Source organism: Struthio camelus, chromosome 4, assembly GCF_040807025.1.
Source record: "Struthio camelus isolate bStrCam1 chromosome 4, bStrCam1.hap1, whole genome shotgun sequence".
Classification (NCBI taxonomy): Eukaryota; Metazoa; Chordata; class Aves; order Struthioniformes; family Struthionidae; genus Struthio; species Struthio camelus.
The window spans coordinates 22,517,526-22,535,863 of NC_090945.1; the positions used below are offsets into that span (position 1 = coordinate 22,517,526).

Below are 18,338 nucleotides of genomic sequence, written 5' to 3' on the forward strand. Positions count from 1 at the left end.
GTCTGTAGAATACATACCTGTTGTATTGTCTGACCTAATTTTTATAAAGTGCAACTACTGTATTGGAGTCACCGTCCAAACAAAAACTATGGCAGAACAGTTCTAGTTGTTTTAAAATGATTTATATCGAATGATCATATACATAATTGGAAGTCGTTTTTTAAAAAAAACCATCTTGTGTCCATTTAGAAGGGAAATAATGGCATACTGAATGCCAAGTAAGGTTTTGGTGTTTACTGGGAGACATAGAAGTTTTTATTTTCTTTACCACTATTCTTTTATGGAAAATAAATTTGCTGTCTCACTTGAACTTTCAATCTATTGGCAACACGTGTACGTGGCCATACTAGTAGGCTTTAAAAAAAAGTGTACAAAAAAAAAAACCCTTGTCTCACCTAATTTCCTTGGCTTGCCTATGGGGAAATTTTGAATTTAGTAAATGGAACAAGCATGGCCTGAATCTGCTCTGTTTGGTAGCAGTTGATACGTTGTGTCAAAACAGTCCTGCATCTTTGGAATTAAATTATGCATATTTTTGAAGGAAACACTTGCAAATATTACCATGCTGCAAAAATGTCTGAAACAGTTGGTGCTGATACAACAGTGGCCAGGCAGGAATGGAATTAAAATATTTCCCTTCAGCCGTCTGCTCTAGGCTTATCAGCTGCTAATGTCATACAGAAAATTGTGCCTATTACACTGATCCAAGCTAAAAATACATTCCTGCATAAACACTTTTCTTTTGGGAAAAGAATCTTTTGACAGTTTGGATTTTAATGTTCGTAGTCAACTTATCTCACCCCCAAAAGCTCCAGTGGATCAAAATCTGCTGTCCTTTACACCAATTAATAACTTAACTTCAATGCAGTGACATGGATGGAAATATTCCAAGTTTACAGTGCTCTAGTGCAAAAAAGTTAGTGGCTTTGTATTGGAAAGTATTCCAATTCTGAGTCCAAATGAACTAGACACAGAGCAGAAATTCAACTTCACATCCTTTAGAAGGATATTAAAGCATTTTATGCAAATGGCCCAAACACTGCAGACTTCATACCAAATATTTCAGTCTTTTCTAGTAGGAAACCTCAGCAAAGGAAAGAGATCACATTAAAGTGGATGCTAGAAAAGTTTATTGTAAATATAAATAAATATAAATACAGATTTATTTTGGTGGTCCTTGCCCTTCTGAGACATAATTCTCTTGGGGTTGGGAGGGTTTGCTTGTTTTGTTTTTCTGGATTTGATTCGAAGCATAGCACAGCCAAAGCCAACCAGTGACTGTACTTCATCTCCCACCTCCATGGTGCCTGTATGGATCACACTAGATCAATATATGTAACTCGCGTGGGAGAGTGCACTTTATGTTTCTGTGTTCACGTTCTAAGATAGGGTGATGATGGCAATGAAAAGCCATGCAGGAGACACTTACATTTTCTGCGCTCATGATGAGTCCTCAGATGCTCAGGACAGCCTTAAAAACCTGGTGAGGAGCCAGAGAAACAGTGCAGTATGTTAGTAATGTTCAAGCACATGGGTCCATCTCTTGCATAATACCTAACACAGGAAACAAAAAGGCAAATGACCTTAGCCAGAGAAAAAAACTTCATCCATCTCCAAAACTGAAGTCCAGATTAGCTGACTTACTAATTTGCTTAACTAACTAACTAAATGACTGCAGTATTCCCAGTAATTGTTGTACATTTCAGAAACATCATTTATCTGTTACTGTTTTGTCACATTATTTTTCTTTGTTGCGTTAGTTAGATGAATCCAAGAGTCAGTGAAGCTATTACTTACAAGACTTTGTTTAATATAGAGACACGTGGTTTTCCCATGGTTAATGAAAAGGTATCAATTATTAAAATAGAAATAATTTGTTAAAAGTAAAATGTTATTCCATTAAAGCCACAGTTTGATACACCATATAGAAATGACGAGGTGGATTTTCGTAAATTAGTTGTTTAGATAAATGAGACAAAACACTCAGTTTTTGATTCTGGTACTTCCAGATACAAAGTTGTGCATGTGAATTCAAAGACAGATGACATGGTTGTATTTGTTTGTTTGTTTGCTTGCATACTGCGTTCATCTTGAGCTTCTCGGTTGTTTCTAGAAACTAATAAAACATTGAGGCACAAGATAGCTGCTTGTGGATATCAGTAAGACTGCAAAACAGCTGGTTTTAAATTAGTGGAAGAAAATTTTGGCTTCAAAACTCCATGCCAAAAATATAACAGTATTCTTGATATCATTAAAAATTAAAATGAACTGCTTTTCATTGATAATAAGAATTTCCAGATTTACATTTGGAAATGTTAAAATTCATTACTGCTATCTGATAAATGTTGAGAGGTTACCTCCCTAATTATTTTAAATAATTTAAAATTATTTTCAAGTCTTCCTTAAATGGAAAAGCATCATTTAAAAAAAATAATGTGAAAATTTCTATTTATTTTTTATGAAACTCTGTTCAGGTAAGGAGAAAAAAAAAAAGTCAATTCCAGTGCGGGGTTTAAGTTACAGAATGCATTTATTGGGGGGCTAAAGCTGCATCTGCCTTTTATTTGGAAGGCAGCGGGCAGCAAGGCCTGCCGCAATCTAAGTAAACCCAGACAGTCCATTTCAGTGAGTGATAGGCACCTGAAAACAGGTATTACCACCCCTCATCCTGCCCCCCCCCCCCCCCCCCCAAAAATGCATCCTAACTGTATGTCTGCTGCTGTTTGCTATCGGGTGGTTGGGCCCAAGGATCTCGTATGGATCTGCTGAATGATGTAAGTGTGTGTGGTACAACTTGAGATTGGTGTGCCAGGAAGTATGATGTAAGGAAGAACAGACTGTTTGCTTTCACTGAAATAGAGGATTTTAACCTATTTGCTATGCATGACATACACAGTCATTATGCTTTAAGAAGAAAATGTTCACAGGCTACGTATGTTTGCTGATACCACCTACTTCTAAATTTGCACCTCATCAACTCATCGTTTAAGGAAGTGAGGAAGGAAAGAAATCATGTCTTAATTTGTGTAGGTGGATGAGAATGCTCTTAGAGCCCATGAAGCAGGAGGACAGCCTGCAGCCGAGCCAAGAGCAGATCTTCATCTGCTGGCTGGCGTGCAAGGAGGTAGAGCGTGCTTCCACCCCAGCCCTTGGCAGCAGCAGCCCCAACTCACTACCCACTGATGCTGGTAAACTGCAGAAAGGAAGAAAGAGGAAGGATGGAGAAGATGGACCTGACTCCCCCCCTGCCCTTTTCTGTTGTTCTTCGTTGTAACCTACAGTTAGAACATGGACTCATGGTAGGAATTTTTAAAAGCCATTTTCAGAAGGGTAAGGGACACAAAAAACAATATCTGTAATTGTCATTATAGGCATCAAGAAGGTCACTGAATCCTGGAAACTGTACCTGCTTCAGTTTTAAAGTAGGTATCACACAGTTTGGTCCCTTCATAGTTGCTCCTGTCAAAGCATTTCACACAGCTTTAGAAAGATTTATGAAGTTAGCTTCACAATGCTCTGTGAAAGAAGTGAATTATTACTAATTCTGGTTTGGCAAAATGAAGAGCTGTGATGAAAGAATTCTGGATAGTCTAGCTATGTGGTTTAAGATACTTTTTACCCTGCTGAAATATATATCCCCTCCCCTAATTCAGATGTTACTGTCCGAGTACCAGAGATAGCAAAAGGGAACACAAGTTCATGTCTGTGCCCTGTCTGAACAGTCTGGGATATTAGCTTAAAATGTGGTTGAAGACAGATTTCTTCTAGGACCAAGGCAGATTTTCTTTGGAGTAGGTAACCCCTGAGAGTGGGATGATTGGATGAAAAACAGTAACATCTCAAGAGGATACCACTGTTTTTTTTGGTTTTTTTTTTTTTTAAGTGAAAGGGAGACAGTCCTAAGTGCTTTGTCCTAGGTCACAAAGGAAGTAAATCAGTAGTGAGATCCCACGTTTCCTGACTCCATGTTTTTGCTTCTTTAGCTTGTCTCTTTACTTTAACATGGAAACCTGCAGTGTGCAGACATAGTGTGTCTTTTTTTTTTTTTTTTGCTTCTCTTCTTGTAGCCTCTAGAAAATAAACTGTCTTCAGGTAACAAAAGGCCATCAAACACTATTTAAACAAGCAGCTGAAAACATCTCCATAATTGGGAAGAATCTTGAAGTAGGAGTTATTGAGTCAGAAGAGGTGGAATCTTGTAGGCGCATTCCTGCAGGAGTGAGTGGGAGAAATCATTCTTTCTGGTGAGAGGGTGAAATAGTGGATATATGTTTTGGGATTTTATTAAAAAATGCAGTACGCTTTGCATGTTTCCACTTGCTTGGCAAGCTAATTTAAAAGTTTCCTTTCAGTCTATAGGCTAATCAAGAGCTCTGAAATAGTCATGCACTTGAAATTCTGTCTTTAATGCTGTGAGGGAGTTGGGTTTTTTTTTTTTTACCTTGTCTCAATAATGCACTTTACAAATTGCAGATTCAGTGAAAGAATGAGAATTGTATTTTTTTTCATCCTAAGGGAAGATAGCAAAAAATATACATATTCTAAGCTAGAAAAACAAAAGAAAAGCAGGTAGATGAGCAAAATGCCATGTTTCTTATTTTGTTGGCTTTTGTATTTCTTACTAACAGAACATCTGCATCTGTATCGGAGGTTGCATAAACAGGTGAACTGTGCCTTTCCTGGGTGGAACTCCTGTTCTGCCACTTCTGTTTCTGTCCTGTTCTAACAGAGCTGGAGGTGTTTTTGCCTATCTTGCCTTCTTCTGATATCTCAAAAGTGTACCCCATCATACCGATGTATGAGATTAAGAGAAAAACAGAAGTGTTGAGGGGGGTTAAGGCAAAAAGCATAACAAAGTTCTTTTAAATAACTTGGGATTGCTGAACTTGCTTCTAATGTTAGTTTTGAGACGCTGATCTGAATCAAGAACTTGAATGTAGGAACTTCACCTGGCTCTCCCATATCCTTTGTAAGCTGTCAGTAATGAACGGTTCTCTCCGTTTCTCCTATGAAAGCCGTTCTGCTCTTTGGCTTAGAGAGAGACTGAGTCTGCAGAGCAACAGTCTGAGTTCTTACCTGTGGTGTAGCTCGAGACCCCCGTCAGTGAATATGTGAAAAAAGAGCAACTCTGATAGAGAGGTGGGGTTCCTCAGATCTCAGGCAACAGCCCTAATAATAAAGGCTGAATTGTCTCTCTCCTACTCTAACCTAAGACTTTTTTGAGGTTTAAACTTTTGGTAGTATTATGTTTCCATCAAAAGTTTGGGTGTTGCTGGATAGTCCAATGAAATCTTCTAATGGAAAAATTATTTCACTGGAAAGCTGGCCAGATTTAATTACTTAGACTATTTAAAAAGTGCTTTTAGTGTGCTGGAAAAGTCTAACATGCAGAGGGAAAAGATGGCTACATAAATATCCATCCTGAGTGTCTACTGATTAAACTGTTTGGAATGTGGAAAACCTGTGCAGGATGCATTGAATTCCTGAAACCTTGCAGAGGGCTAAATAGGTGAACTGGGCCAGAGCGGTGACATCCGTGCAGAAGAAAACCAGCAGAAAGCAATTATCAGAACTGATGGTAGGTGAACCTCCTGAAATCCAGTGACCCCAGCAGGGGACCGCAGTGATGCAAAGGGGCTTTTATTCCAACACACAAAATTCTTAAATGCAGCTGATGCAAAAGATATTTATATGCTCCGAAGGAAAAGTGATCAAAGATTTTTGGAGCAAATGAAATAAAACAGAGTGAAGCTAAAGTCTCAATTCTGAGTTCAACTGAAAAACAGTTTGAACAGCTATTTCAGGTGTTGTACAGGAAACACGGGTAACTTCAGAAGAAAAGTAGACCTTTCCTAGGCAAACTAATCACAGGCACTTAAAGAATTCTAGAATTACAATTGGCTGCAAGTTCGAGCACAGGTTTGGGGTTTGCTTGTTTCTTTTCCTCTGAACCTGAAAAGTTTGGAGGATTTCAGGAAGTGTAGTTAATGCAGACCTACTTAGCTATGTTATGCTGAGATCACTTTGGTGATGGACTGTGTATAATACCCAGCATTAGTCGTTCTCTTACTTGTCCATAATAGAACAGAACCTCGTGCACTTTATGAAGCGCTGGATGTTAGTCTGGAACAGCCTCAAAACAGCCTTAGTGTCAGTCACCTGCAATTCCATGTATGCAAAGAGATATGCATACACACACAGCCATGGCATTGTTTTTCTAGTCGAAATGAGGATTGATTGACGTTGAAAGAGAGGATATTCTTCCCATATTCCTTTTTTTAATGGTATCTTTGGTAGTGGCTAACTTAAGGTATATAAAGAATTAATTCAAAGTTGCCTGAGCTATACTGCTTCTGTCATCTCAGAATACAATTGCCTTCATGCAATCTTGATGTTAATACTAAGTAGGAATTTATTGTCCTTCAAGTTGACCTGTAGCATCAGCTACAGATTATTGGCAAACAAAATGATTGGTGAGGTTTTTTTTTTTTGTTTTTGATGGAAGAGGATGATGAATTTCTCATAGCACATAAGATAAAATTTCATGGAGGCAAATGAGAATCAATCCATAGGTCAGAGAAATGCAGTTCAAAGACCCGTAGTTCATAAAATATTTATGTACTGCTATGAAAATAAAGTGAGAGAAGGAGCATATGTGACTCTGCAAAGAACTGAAGAGCCAGCATAAAATTTTCTTCCATATCTCACACCCGAATCTAACATATATTTCAAGTGAAAGTGTGTCTAACTATGGCTTTTTTTTTTTTTTTGCAACTGTCTAAGGGTATATGCCATTTCTGAATATAGTTGTTCAGTTCCTTGCTATTCTGTGGTTCCTAGGCTGCTGCATCATTTCTAAGCCATGTTCATTGTGACTAAGCACAGAAAATTAGTTTGCCACACGAGTTTTTTTGCATTTGGCATTTTAAATTTGGCAACTGAGAAGTAGTTATGCTGCCTATTAGCTAGCTCATGGTATCCTTTACCTTGTTATTACATATCATCATGTCTAGATTAGATACTTTTCAAATTTCTTTTTTTTAGGTAAATATCTCTTTAATTTTAAAATGCTCTGCTTATATAACAATGCCTACTGATGGCTGTGTGTCTAAAAAAAAATTATTTATTGAGTTGCCTGGAAAAAGGTACTAAAAGCAACGAAAGGGCTTAATTTAAAGTTTCAGGTAATTTTCTTAGCTGCGCCAAGCCCTAATTAAATCTCTAAGTCCCACTCTGATTCTAACGTGGTTTTCATGGATTTTTTTCACCCTTCCCTTCTTTCTGTCATCTCTGTTCCTCCTAGCCTTGTGCAGCCCTAGCCGTTCTTACTGCCAGAGCTTAATGCAGTTGCCCTCAGTCACCCTCAGCCCTGCTGCTCTGTTGGTTAAATAGGCTGCATCAGAAAGAGATGAGAGTCTGCATTCTTCCCAGAGTCAAAATGCATTTTTACCCTGCCCTCTTACCTAGCCAGAGAATGCAAGCTAAGGCCTTAAAGATCTCTTGCTGCTATCCAGCTTTGTTGCTGCTAGCTCTTTAAGCAACCTCTGTTGTATTTCACTTGTGAACATACTGAACATAACAGAGCATGCTCCTTTCTAACAGTAGCTGTTTGTTTTTATTATTGTTATTTTTTAGACACAAATAAAAGCTAAGAAGTTGGTCCTGCAGTGTATAGAGCACTGCTTAGGAAAAGCTGGGCATAAAATGAACTGTTTCAGAATTTTATAGTTGTGCAGGAAGATTGCCAATATTCTAAATGTATTATGGGCTGAATATTAAACCAGTGAACTGGAACAGTTAATGAAGAACCGGTGCATGTAGGCAGCATAAATAAATTGCGGAGGCAGATTCACAGAACAAGTTGAAAATTCATTTTATAGTGTGCACTTACTCTTGTGAGAAACCTGGTTAACTGATCCTTGATATGCCTGTTGCTCTCAGACAATATTTGCAAAGTTGGTAATGAGATACTAAGCTCAAGTTGTATATAGTAAGGAAATGCAGGATAGTGAGTTTCTTTTTTGATTAATGTAGATGGATAAAAGTCTGTAGGGAAAACCGTCAAGACACAGAACTGGTCTAGCTTATACCCGAAAATCGGTTCTCATTATGCACCCAGCTACGTTCTTGCTTTTGTATCCTTGCTCTTGTGAGACCTGCCTTTTGAGAGCTCGCCTGTTTCCCAGCTCCGGGGCATTGCGAACTCTGCTTTTGCCTTTGGGGCTGAGACTGGGAAGAGCAGGCTTCTTTCTCTAGTTGGGTATTTGGTGCTAGGTTACTTCTGCGAGATGCTTCATTCTTCCCTATCTCAGAGGGAGATACGCGTTTATACTTAACATAGGGACGTTGAATTATCTTTTTTGCAGGATGCTTTGAGACCTAAAAGGAAAAGCTGTATAAATGAATTGCATATTGTTATTACTAGTAGGAAAATACGGATAAGAATTTTGTCACCCCGTTAGCTGACAGTGCCCCTGAATGGTTTACAGCTTTTTCTGGGTCCTTCCTGCCTTTGTGACCTACTAGAGCTACTCTGAAAGGACAGATTTGTTAAGTGAATGAAAAAGTCTTACACAAATGAAACCGAGCGGAGGTGATATTCTGATAGTATGCTGTTTTGTTAACATCTTTCCAGTAAAGATACCTTTGTGATGTTGTCACAACTCTTCAGCACTATGTGGTACTGCACAGTCCTAATGCAGACAACAAATTAATGTGCACGCTTTCAGTTCTGCTTACTTTCTCCTCCTCCCACTGTAAGGGCTGCTGGAGAAGAAATATTTTGTTCTCCCATTCGTGACTGGTAAGGATGAGTAATTTTTCTTTCTTCTCCTGCGCTCTTTTCCCTTTACCACAATTCCCATGTTCCTTTCCCCACAAAAAGATGAATGTTGGAAACAACAAGGACAGACTCTAAATGGAGATGCTTCATTTGTTTGCTATTACATCACTCTAGTTAATTTTGATATTATGCCATGACTATTAACCTCTGAAACTGTAACTTCACAGCCTTGAGACATAAGTGTTTTAGGAGCCAGAAGTTATTTACCATTGATCCAATAGTTTTCCGTGTAGTTAATTGTGCTTGAAAAGGAGTGATGCTGGTGGGTTATGGTCCTGCTGTGCTGTCTTTTAACAAATGCTCCTACAAGAAGCCCTAAGGTCGAAGATGAAATGTGCAGGAGTTCTTTTACTGCAATGATGACAGTTTCTGTTTGGAAACACTGAGAAAACAGACTGTGCCCTTTTCATTTTCCTTTGGCCAAAAAAAAAACACCCTCTCCTGTAGTCGTACTACACACGGTGCTATTGGAGCAAGAGGGTTATAAGTTAAGACAGAGAACAACTTTCTGATCTCCTTTGTCAAAATAAGTGTCTAGGACAGTGTATGTACTGTTTTCTAAGCTAAAAAAAAATTCTGCTGTGCTACTCCAACAACCCAGAAGTCATATTAGATCTCCCTATGCACACACACATATGTGTACTCATCTTAACAAATTGCCTTGACCGCAATATAAGGGTTCCAGAAAATCTTGAAGGACCAAATTTGAAAGGTATTTGGAAGCTTAATGATGCAGACTGGAAATCGGTGGGCTTTTTAGTCCATTCTTAGTTATTTTTAGTCCATTTGTAGTTATTTTTTTAGTCCTTTTTGAGTCCCGTAACTCGCTTCGATTTAGTAGAGGTTTAGGGACATGTTTTTGAAAATCCCATTAGGCACCTATCTGTGTCTTAGGTGTAAATACATTTACAGCCTGGTTTCTCAAATTCCTGTTATGTTGCAAAGACAGGAGATGCATTTAGGCATCAGTTCAGGAACAGGCAAGTGTTTAAAGATATTCCATTCGAGAAAGCCCTGCAACATGTGCTTACCTTCTATCTTCATGGATCTGTTTAAGCAGATGTTGAAGTGCTCTCCATAAGAAGAGTTTCCTGAGTCAGAGCTTTATAGTTATTTAATGAAGCCTACCCTTTCATAAATGCTGAATGTAGTTCCTTTTTTCCATAACAGCTGCTGGTTTCCAAAGAATCACTACTTTTACCTTTTTTTAAATTTTTAAAAGGATCTTAGTTCTCATGGTTCTAGAGAAATCTTTGTGAAACTGAATGCCACTCATTTCAAAAGATGAAAATCTAAATTGCTTCAATTTTTCTTAATTGTTTTTTAACTTGCAATTTTTATGCTGATTTCTTCTTTCAACTGCTGAAGTTAGTGATGGAAATTTGTGGGCCATGACAATATATGCAATCAATTAGTAATACAAAACCATAATTTATGCTCATTCTTTCCGTATAATATACACAGCTATGTAGTGAACTAATGAATAAGAGTGGCATACAGCTCAACAAGGTAAATGTGAATATATGAACATCCTTTGGTCTGACTGTGGAACAAAACGGGTCACTGTCAAGTACCCATCTGACAGTGATCCACCTGAATGCTCCAGAGTATGGCAAGTGTAGCCAGGCTTAAAGTGCCAGAATGAGAGCGCTGAGCCAGGGCCCCGTGAAGTCAGTGAAAACTTTATCTTTCGTTTTGACGAACTTTGAATCAGGCTAACAATCCCATCCACCTCTGCAAGGTTGCTGTTTGCTCTGAAACTCTTTTATGAATAATATACTCTTACGTCGCTATGAGTGACCTGCACTTTCAAGAGGGTGCCTGTTCTAACCTTGCTTGGTATGGCGTGTGTAATGCTAATATCACTCTATCAAACAAAAGGGTTTTGGAGCTGGGAGGAAGAAGCTCTGCAGAAGGCAGGCCTACAGCATTGGCAGCATTGATGCATAGGTCGCCTGAATGTGTTAGGATTTACCTGTTTGACGTATTGAATGTTTACCGCCAAAACTTTGTATGTATCTTATTTTGACATCAGTTATGCTAGTATCTCTCCATTAGACAAGTTGTTCTTGTGGCACTTAATCTGGGATAAAAATCACCTACTAACATCCTGCTTTCATCCTGACGTTTTATAGCATATATTTTATGTATGCTTTATCTATTAGTAGAGATAACTGGTACACGTATAAGAGTCAGGATTTTTAGATTTTGGTTGGAATAACAATGAGTGGGCACCTGTTGCTATTCACACTCTATATTATACTCTATTTTATTTCCTTACCTATTGCACTGCGGCCTCAGTTTCTGTTAGGCTTCTAGAAACTTCCACAACACAAATAATAAAGCAAGATGTTACTGAAGAGCAAGATGGATGAAAAATTTCTGAGGGTTAGAAAGAAGTAGGGAGCATAGCTCTGACATTCAAGATAATGCTGTTCTACTTGATTTGCCAGTCAGAATTTAGGAGGGAAATAAAGAAGCATTTGTCCAAATCACTTCATTATTCAATTGCGTGGAGGCCTAGACAACAGACATACTGTTAATCTCGGTCTCTTATTAACTGTAGTTTGTTCTCTTCCACAGTGTAGGAGAATGGGGGAGAGGAGAAGGGCGTAGGAGAACCGGGGGAGAGAACTTCACAGCCCCCGTACGCCACCACCTTGCAGCCAGCACACGTATGGCTGCCCTTCCTCACTACCAAGGAGATTTTTCCAATTTCACTGCAACTCCTGCTCTACATAGCATCCTTATATTTTCTTATGCTCTACCTGATTTCAACAGAAGCTCAGAAGTAGAAACTTGAACATATTTGGTACAGAAGCAGGAAACAGCCCTACAAATACCAAGTTCTTGGCTCTATGCTATCTTGCTATGACCTGATACAGCAGTGCAAGCTTAGGTATTTATCTTAGGAGGGCATTTAGGGGCATTTCAGGTGTAGTTTCCTCCCCTCCTCCCCACTATAAGGGAAGGATTGTAGTCAGCTGGACATGGTACCTGCTGAACTTGCCTTCCTCGTTTTCAATCCCAGCATTCAGAGCTTTTGAGAGAAAGAGAATCTGTTGACCACAATAGTTAAAAGTATGGGGGGGGGGGGGGGGGAGAAGATCGATTTACCTTCATGCTTTTATTGCTTTCCAGAAATTTGAAAATCTCTAAGAAAGATGCCATGCTCTGAATACAGACATTTGACTTTGCTTTTTATGCCGTATTACATAGCATGTAGTATCTCTGATGTGTTAGTTAAAAATTGTCGTGTTAAATGAGTGACAGCACTGAAACACTGCTCCCTACTCCTTCCTTTCTATGTTACAAAGGCACACCTACAGCTACATCTATTCAGATAATGGCAATAAAAGCATTTGAATTCCATATTGAATCTCCTCTGTGAATAAACAAAGATGTTTCATTTCCCCCTGTTGTCAGTGAGGCACCTTTCATCAGGGACCCAGGTTGATTAAATATTTTGTTATCTTTATACATTATTTCTTTGGAAACTTGCACATAGTGCCTACTTGCACATAGCACCAGTCATTATCTTGAGCAAAAATGGGCTTAGGTGTTGTGGTCTGTTGTGTTTTTAATACAATATTTCTCAAGCAAATCAGAAAGGAGGGAAGAGTCCAGTAGTACTAACAGCAGTCTGTGACTTTAATAAGAAAGTATAGTGTAGTTCAGTAGCTAGCAATACATGACAGAATTTGTAGGTAACTACCAGTAATGATTTTAAATAAGGAGACATTTTGTAAGTGCTGTGTCTTAAAAAATCCAATTAGAAACAAGCTTTAGCACCAGGGTGATAGTCTCCTTTGCTTGCTACAGTCTTTATCTAAAGACTGAAAAGGACATTTTGAACATTAGTTGTTGTCCTTCTGCTGCACTGTACAGAAGGAGAAAAGTATCATCCTGGCTTTAAAGGATGAGAAATACAAAGGGCGAATATGAAACGAATATGAAAGTGTCGGAAGGATGAAAGAGAGTTCAGTTGCAATGCTCAGGCTAAAAACTTTGCAGTAAGCTTGCAGCAGAACTCAGAAGACAGCATATGTCTCTTGGCTCCCAGCTCTCAGTTCCAAGTCAAGGTTATTCCTCTTGCTAATGATTCAGTGCCATTGCTATTGTCAGCAAATGTCAGCACAGCAAAGCGTCTATGTTGTTGAAAAGTCAAAATGCATTTTTGTTCAATCCGGATAAAACTGTTCTTCATAGTATCAGGGCTGTAGCTTTTCTTGGAAAATGAGTTCAGTTCTAGGAGAAGCTCTGGGGTGGCACGAGCTGATTTCTGGCATCCCTCCATCCCAGGATACCTGTAGAGACAACGGTGAAAGGCATCTTCATCTTGCTGACAAGAATGCACCTGGTGTTGATGATTTTAACCAGGAGGTATCTGGATGAGCATTGGAGTCTATGTAAATCTTGAACGTGGTGAATTGTGCACTCTAGCTTCTTCAATTTTGAATGAGATTTTATCAGTCAATATATTACTGATGTGTCAGCAGTTAACTTACAAGTGCCTAGAAATGCATATTTAAACCTTAAACATAAATGCTCAGCTATGCCACGTTGCTATGGATATCCTGCTATGTTGAATTGCTGTGGGATATATGGCAGATAAAGTAAGAGATACATACTTTCATCAAGAGAAAATGATTATTTTGCACTTTTTCATAATGTTATACGATAGACCACATTAGGCAGAACAAATAGAAGAACAAAGTTGAGATGGCACAGAAGCAATCACCCAAAAACATTTCTTAAACAATCTAGCATTCACAGTGAACCTCTGCACTAGAAAAGGGGTGTCATAAATTAATTTATCAATTCAATCTGATATCTTGATGACACTGAGCAATTATTATCTGAAAGAGTATTCTATTGAAATTAATGGAATTAATAGATCCTTCTATTTAAGTAACTAGGTACTGATTAAGGACACTAGAAGCTAATCCCTGTTTTCTGTAGTAGTCACCCTGAGACACTTGAACTTGAGACCCTGATATAGCAGAACAGGAGCTGTATGAGTACTAGAGAGAGATAGTGGCATTACCACTTGATTAGCATACTTCCAATAATTTAACTAAATGAGTCTTAAAATCTTAAAACCTTAAATAAGTTTTCTGAATTTAATGACCGATGATAAGCTCAATAGCTCAATAGCTTAAGCTCAATGTAGAGGTGAAACTGTGATGTTCTCCAGTATCACTCTCAGAAATGGTACGTTTATGTAGGAGTTGAATGGTTAATGGAGAATGATGGTTTTCACAAAGTTTGGATGTGGTGTGAAGGTATCTAAAATAACTGAAGTCTTTGAAGCTCTAACTAATCCCGACTTTTCAATGTCATAATATTCTTTAATTATAAAGCAATTATCTCTCCCAATACATGAGATCATATAACAACATGATACAGTAGTAGTTATCCTGTATTTTACTTCTTGGCATTTTATCCCCATTCATCCTTGCTTTCAATTCAAGATCATTTTACAGTGTTTATATTGATACAGACTCTGAGGACTGGATATATGAATAATACATAGGATGATGCTAACTCAGAAATAGTAGTAAATGGTCAAAATGTATATTTTAATGACAGAATAAGAAAATAACTTATTGGGTGCTACCTTAAGGAATGCTATCTAATATCGATCTGATTTTATGTTATTTTTATGAAGGATGTGCTCTTATGAAAGGCAAACATATAATGGATCCCTTTCATCTTCGTCAGGTGCAGTCATTGGATAAATCGTTCTTTATATAAGCTGAACAAATTTTCCTAACCTGTTACAGAATTATGAGTTCCAGCCTTGAGATTCTTAGCTGGAAAGTATTTCATACATGTACATAGCAGTTATTTTTATTCTGCTCATGTGCACATGCATGTTATTATCAATCGATAAGTTATTTTAGGCAGAATGCTTCAAAGACAAACGTTGAAATTCACCCTTTCTATATGAATGACTAGTTTAGGCTGTTAATAGTATCTGAAATAGTGTTGTCTGAGAGCCACAGCCTGAACACCAGGTTAAAATGAAGGTTGCTTTTACACGCTGTCACAGAATCACACAGAATCACAGAATCGTTTAGGTTGGAAGGGACCTCTGGAGATCATCTAGTCCAACCTCCCTGCTCAAGCAGGGTCACCTAGAGCATATTGCCCAGGATCACATCCAGACGGGTTTTGAATATCTCCAGGGAAGGAGACTCCACCACCTCTCTGGGCAACCTGTTCCAGTGCTCTGTCACCCTCACAGTGAAGAAGTTTTTTCTCAGGTTCAGATGGAACTCCTGTCACTGCTCAGGAGTTAAGTGCTGTAGCATGGAGAAGAACCTTTATGAACTGGTATGTGCAATGTCCCTGTCCTGACATGCTGCTCTTGTCTAGGCCTCTTTCTGTACAACAGGGTCTGCAGACAATTTTTTGAAGTACCTGAGGGGGGAAGTCTTCTGCACTCCAGCTGATGGCTTTTAGATTCCATTTGTGTTATTTTGTTCGTTTTCCTCTGGGAAAAATGACTGGAGCAGAACTGAAAATTGCCTCTCATAAAAATGAATTAGTTTTTTTCTTTGGAAAAATACGGTGGAAACGGGCTGGATGTATGGCTGGCATGCAAAGTATATAGTCAAGTTGTTTTCTTTTCATGTCATTTACATGTAGACATGAAACTAAGAGCACTGATTATGCAATCACATTTTTTTTCTTTTTTCTAAATGAGTAACATTCAGTGATAAAGTTGGAGGTGTTGTGCTCTGTTTCCACAGCTGCAATGAACTGAGAGCAAAGAAAACAATAGCCACATATACACATATGCATTCCAGCTGTTTCTTACTCCCACATTCTCCTTTGTCCTTCTTATCCTCCCGTTTTGAACAGATACACTGTCTCCGTGACAGAAAAGATTAGTAGCAGATATGCTGAGAATTTAACACTGTTTTGTGAAAAACAGGAATTGGAGTGTGAAAATACTCATTACAATTTAATGAGTATTTGTGGGGGTGACTTAAAGTTGTGCTTGAAAGTCATTAAACAATTTTTACTTTTTCCTGCACGAACTGCCCCTGGCAACCAGGGCCAGTAACCCCAAGGAAATGCAGATAAAGCTTTCTGTTTCTTTTCCCTCCTGGCTTGGCTGTGTAGTCAGCTTTTTTCTTCAAAACTAGCAAGTCGGAGACAAGTTTCCTGTGCCTTACTCCTGGGGTGACGGTCCCATCAGCAAAGGATGGGGAAGACGAAAGATGGCAGAGCTGGTGCACATCCTTGAGATGCAAAATTGGCCAGAGCATAGAGCCGCACACAGCAATCTCTTTCTGCCTTGATTCTCCAGTTGTAGAGCAGCAGTGTCGATGGCTCTGCTAGGGCTTCTCAACTACCCCAAGGAGCTTGCTGCAACTCCCTCTAATTTTTGCTATTAATAAATGTTTCTTTTTGTTAATGTAACTCTGATTGGCATTCCCAGGTGCTGGATGATAAAAATATGTTTGCAGTCTGAGTGATATAGAGGTGAAAGGAGATTATTCAGAAAACCGAATGTCAAGGCTTGCACAAGATGAGAATTTCCAAATGATCCTGAGGTTGAGTTAATGCATCACATGCCAAATAACGTTCAATTAAACAGGGATACCTCGACTCCTGCAGTCTTTGGAAAAAGGTAATCTGAAAAAAAACTGTCAAATCATTAGTCCATAAATAAATCATTAGACTTTTTTCTTTTCTTGTATTTTTTGGAAGAGCCTTAGTTGATAAAAATGTTTGTAAGGCAGGATTGAGAATCTTTCAAGTGAAATGTTTGCAGTAACACTGCCGGTGTGATAAAACAGTAAATAACTTCAGTTACTCTTTTTATGTACACACTTGGTCTAGAAGTGGATATTTTCTGCTATGATTTATAAGCACATAAAAATTCAAGCAATACAGCTGAAGATGAAATGAACGTATGTCTGTGTGTGAAACCTTCAGTTTTGTTTTATGGGGGCCAACACAGTGAAAGTCTGCAAGAGTGTAGAGTTTACATTTAGAGCCTTTTGGGTTTACGTTTGCTGCTCTGGCCCATATGGCTACACTCATTTGCCCCCTGCCCCTCCCCAAGTTATAAAAATTATGAAGTTCTAAGCCGAAAGATAAAAATGGTTGAATGATAGGGCAGACTCGTACAGAGTTTATTCTGGTGTATGTTTCAGTAACATTGATAGAGGACTTCAGCAGAGAAAGCCCCTCGGTCCTGGTGCTGCAATTGCTGTGGGGCCTATTCAGACTCCCTCTGGCTTCTTCCCTGCCCGTATGCCTCTGCTGCTTTCCAAAGGAAGGCAGGAAACATGAGGCAGTGATATGCATCCCGGTCTCATCCTAGCATACGCTCAATCAGGATTCAGTCAGTGTGCACACCTGGGAACCAGGGCTGTGGGGACCAGGGGGAGCATGTCTGCTTTGGAAAATGGACAGTCTTGGCTTCCCTCAAATTTCTGAAAATTAAACAATGTTGGCCAGGCTGAGGCACTGGATTCTGTATGCTGCAACAGAGCTCCTTTGAAGCCTCCAACCATAACTCATATCTCAGTGAAGAACGGCCTCCATACAGTAGCGCTGTATCTGTATTCTTCTTTTTGCTCTAAAGGGATTCTTTGCTGCAAGGAATGCACCCGCCAGACAAGCAGCTGCTTCAGAGAAGCAGCCTCACTACCTATAGTGCATTTTCATATATTGGTAGAAGTATTTCATATCTAATGCAAACCACTGGGAAAATATTGCAATATATGGAATATCTTACACACAACCTTAAACAGGTGGAAAAATAGGCAACATAAGCCAATACATCCTTTCTATCCTTAATTTGTATTGTTTAGCAAAAGAGTATATTTTGTGATGGATCATGTTCTAATGTATAAGGCATTTCCTTCTCTCCCCTTGGTGGTGTTCAGAATTATAACTGAACAAAATGCTACATGGCTGGCTTGTGAGTTATTTCCATACCTATAGCAACACTCATGTTCATGGCACAAGCTTTGATTGCTTGCTTTGGTCCTGATTCAGCCAACTGCCTCACTGAAATCACACTCGGATTTAAACTATGTTGAACTGAGGCCTTAGCTGTGACTTGTAACTTTATTTTGGAATCAACTATCCAGAACTTATGACAGAATAAACAGTTTCTCTCTGTGCTGCTGCAGTAGCTGCTATTTTTGAAAGACAAACTGTAACGTGTGCAGTACAGGCTCCACACTTCTTACGATTGTTTCTGAGGAGGAGACTATATTGCATGAGAAGCAAAACTTTTGTGCTAACATTTGGAAAATGTAGTCGGGCTGAATAGTACAGAGTTGCCATGGACCAGTGGTATTGAAGAGAGAGAATGTGGGGCTGACGGAGCTCAGTAAACCTAGTCTTGTCTAGAAGCTAGAGATACTCAAACTTACTACCACAAAAGATGTTGAGATGTCTACAGTCCGCTCTTTTCTGTCGTGAAAGCCTGCTAAGTGGTATTTAGCAAAGGCGAAACATGTGA

At 38.9% G+C, this 18,338-nt stretch overlaps 1 protein-coding gene and 1 long non-coding RNA gene across 11 annotated transcripts in view; one reads left to right on the forward strand and one right to left on the reverse strand.

The window, feature by feature from the left end:
* The window catches only part of ARSJ (arylsulfatase family member J), a 219,623-nt gene that overhangs the window by 192,510 nt on the left and 8,775 nt on the right, over positions 1 to 18,338 (forward strand). The window contains exon 1 of one of the 9 annotated variants that reach the window (XM_009665445.2): positions 13,146 to 16,487. The exons of the other annotated variants lie outside the window; for them this stretch is intronic. Coding sequence (XP_009663740.1) covers positions 16,420 to 16,487 — 68 coding nt within the window. The 5' untranslated portion in view covers positions 13,146 to 16,419. Of the gene's footprint in view, positions 1 to 13,145; positions 16,488 to 18,338 lie in introns of those variants that run through there. 9 annotated transcript variants of the gene reach the window in all.
* LOC104138029 (uncharacterized) overlaps positions 1 to 18,338 on the reverse strand; it is a 94,191-nt gene that overhangs the window by 17,903 nt on the left and 57,950 nt on the right. The window contains exon 4 of one of the 2 annotated variants that reach the window (XR_011140867.1): positions 1,430 to 1,480. This is a non-coding gene — a long non-coding RNA (uncharacterized lncRNA). Of the gene's footprint in view, positions 1 to 1,429; positions 1,481 to 12,488; positions 13,150 to 18,338 lie in introns of those variants that run through there. The other variant, XR_011140868.1, reaches the window with a different exon arrangement.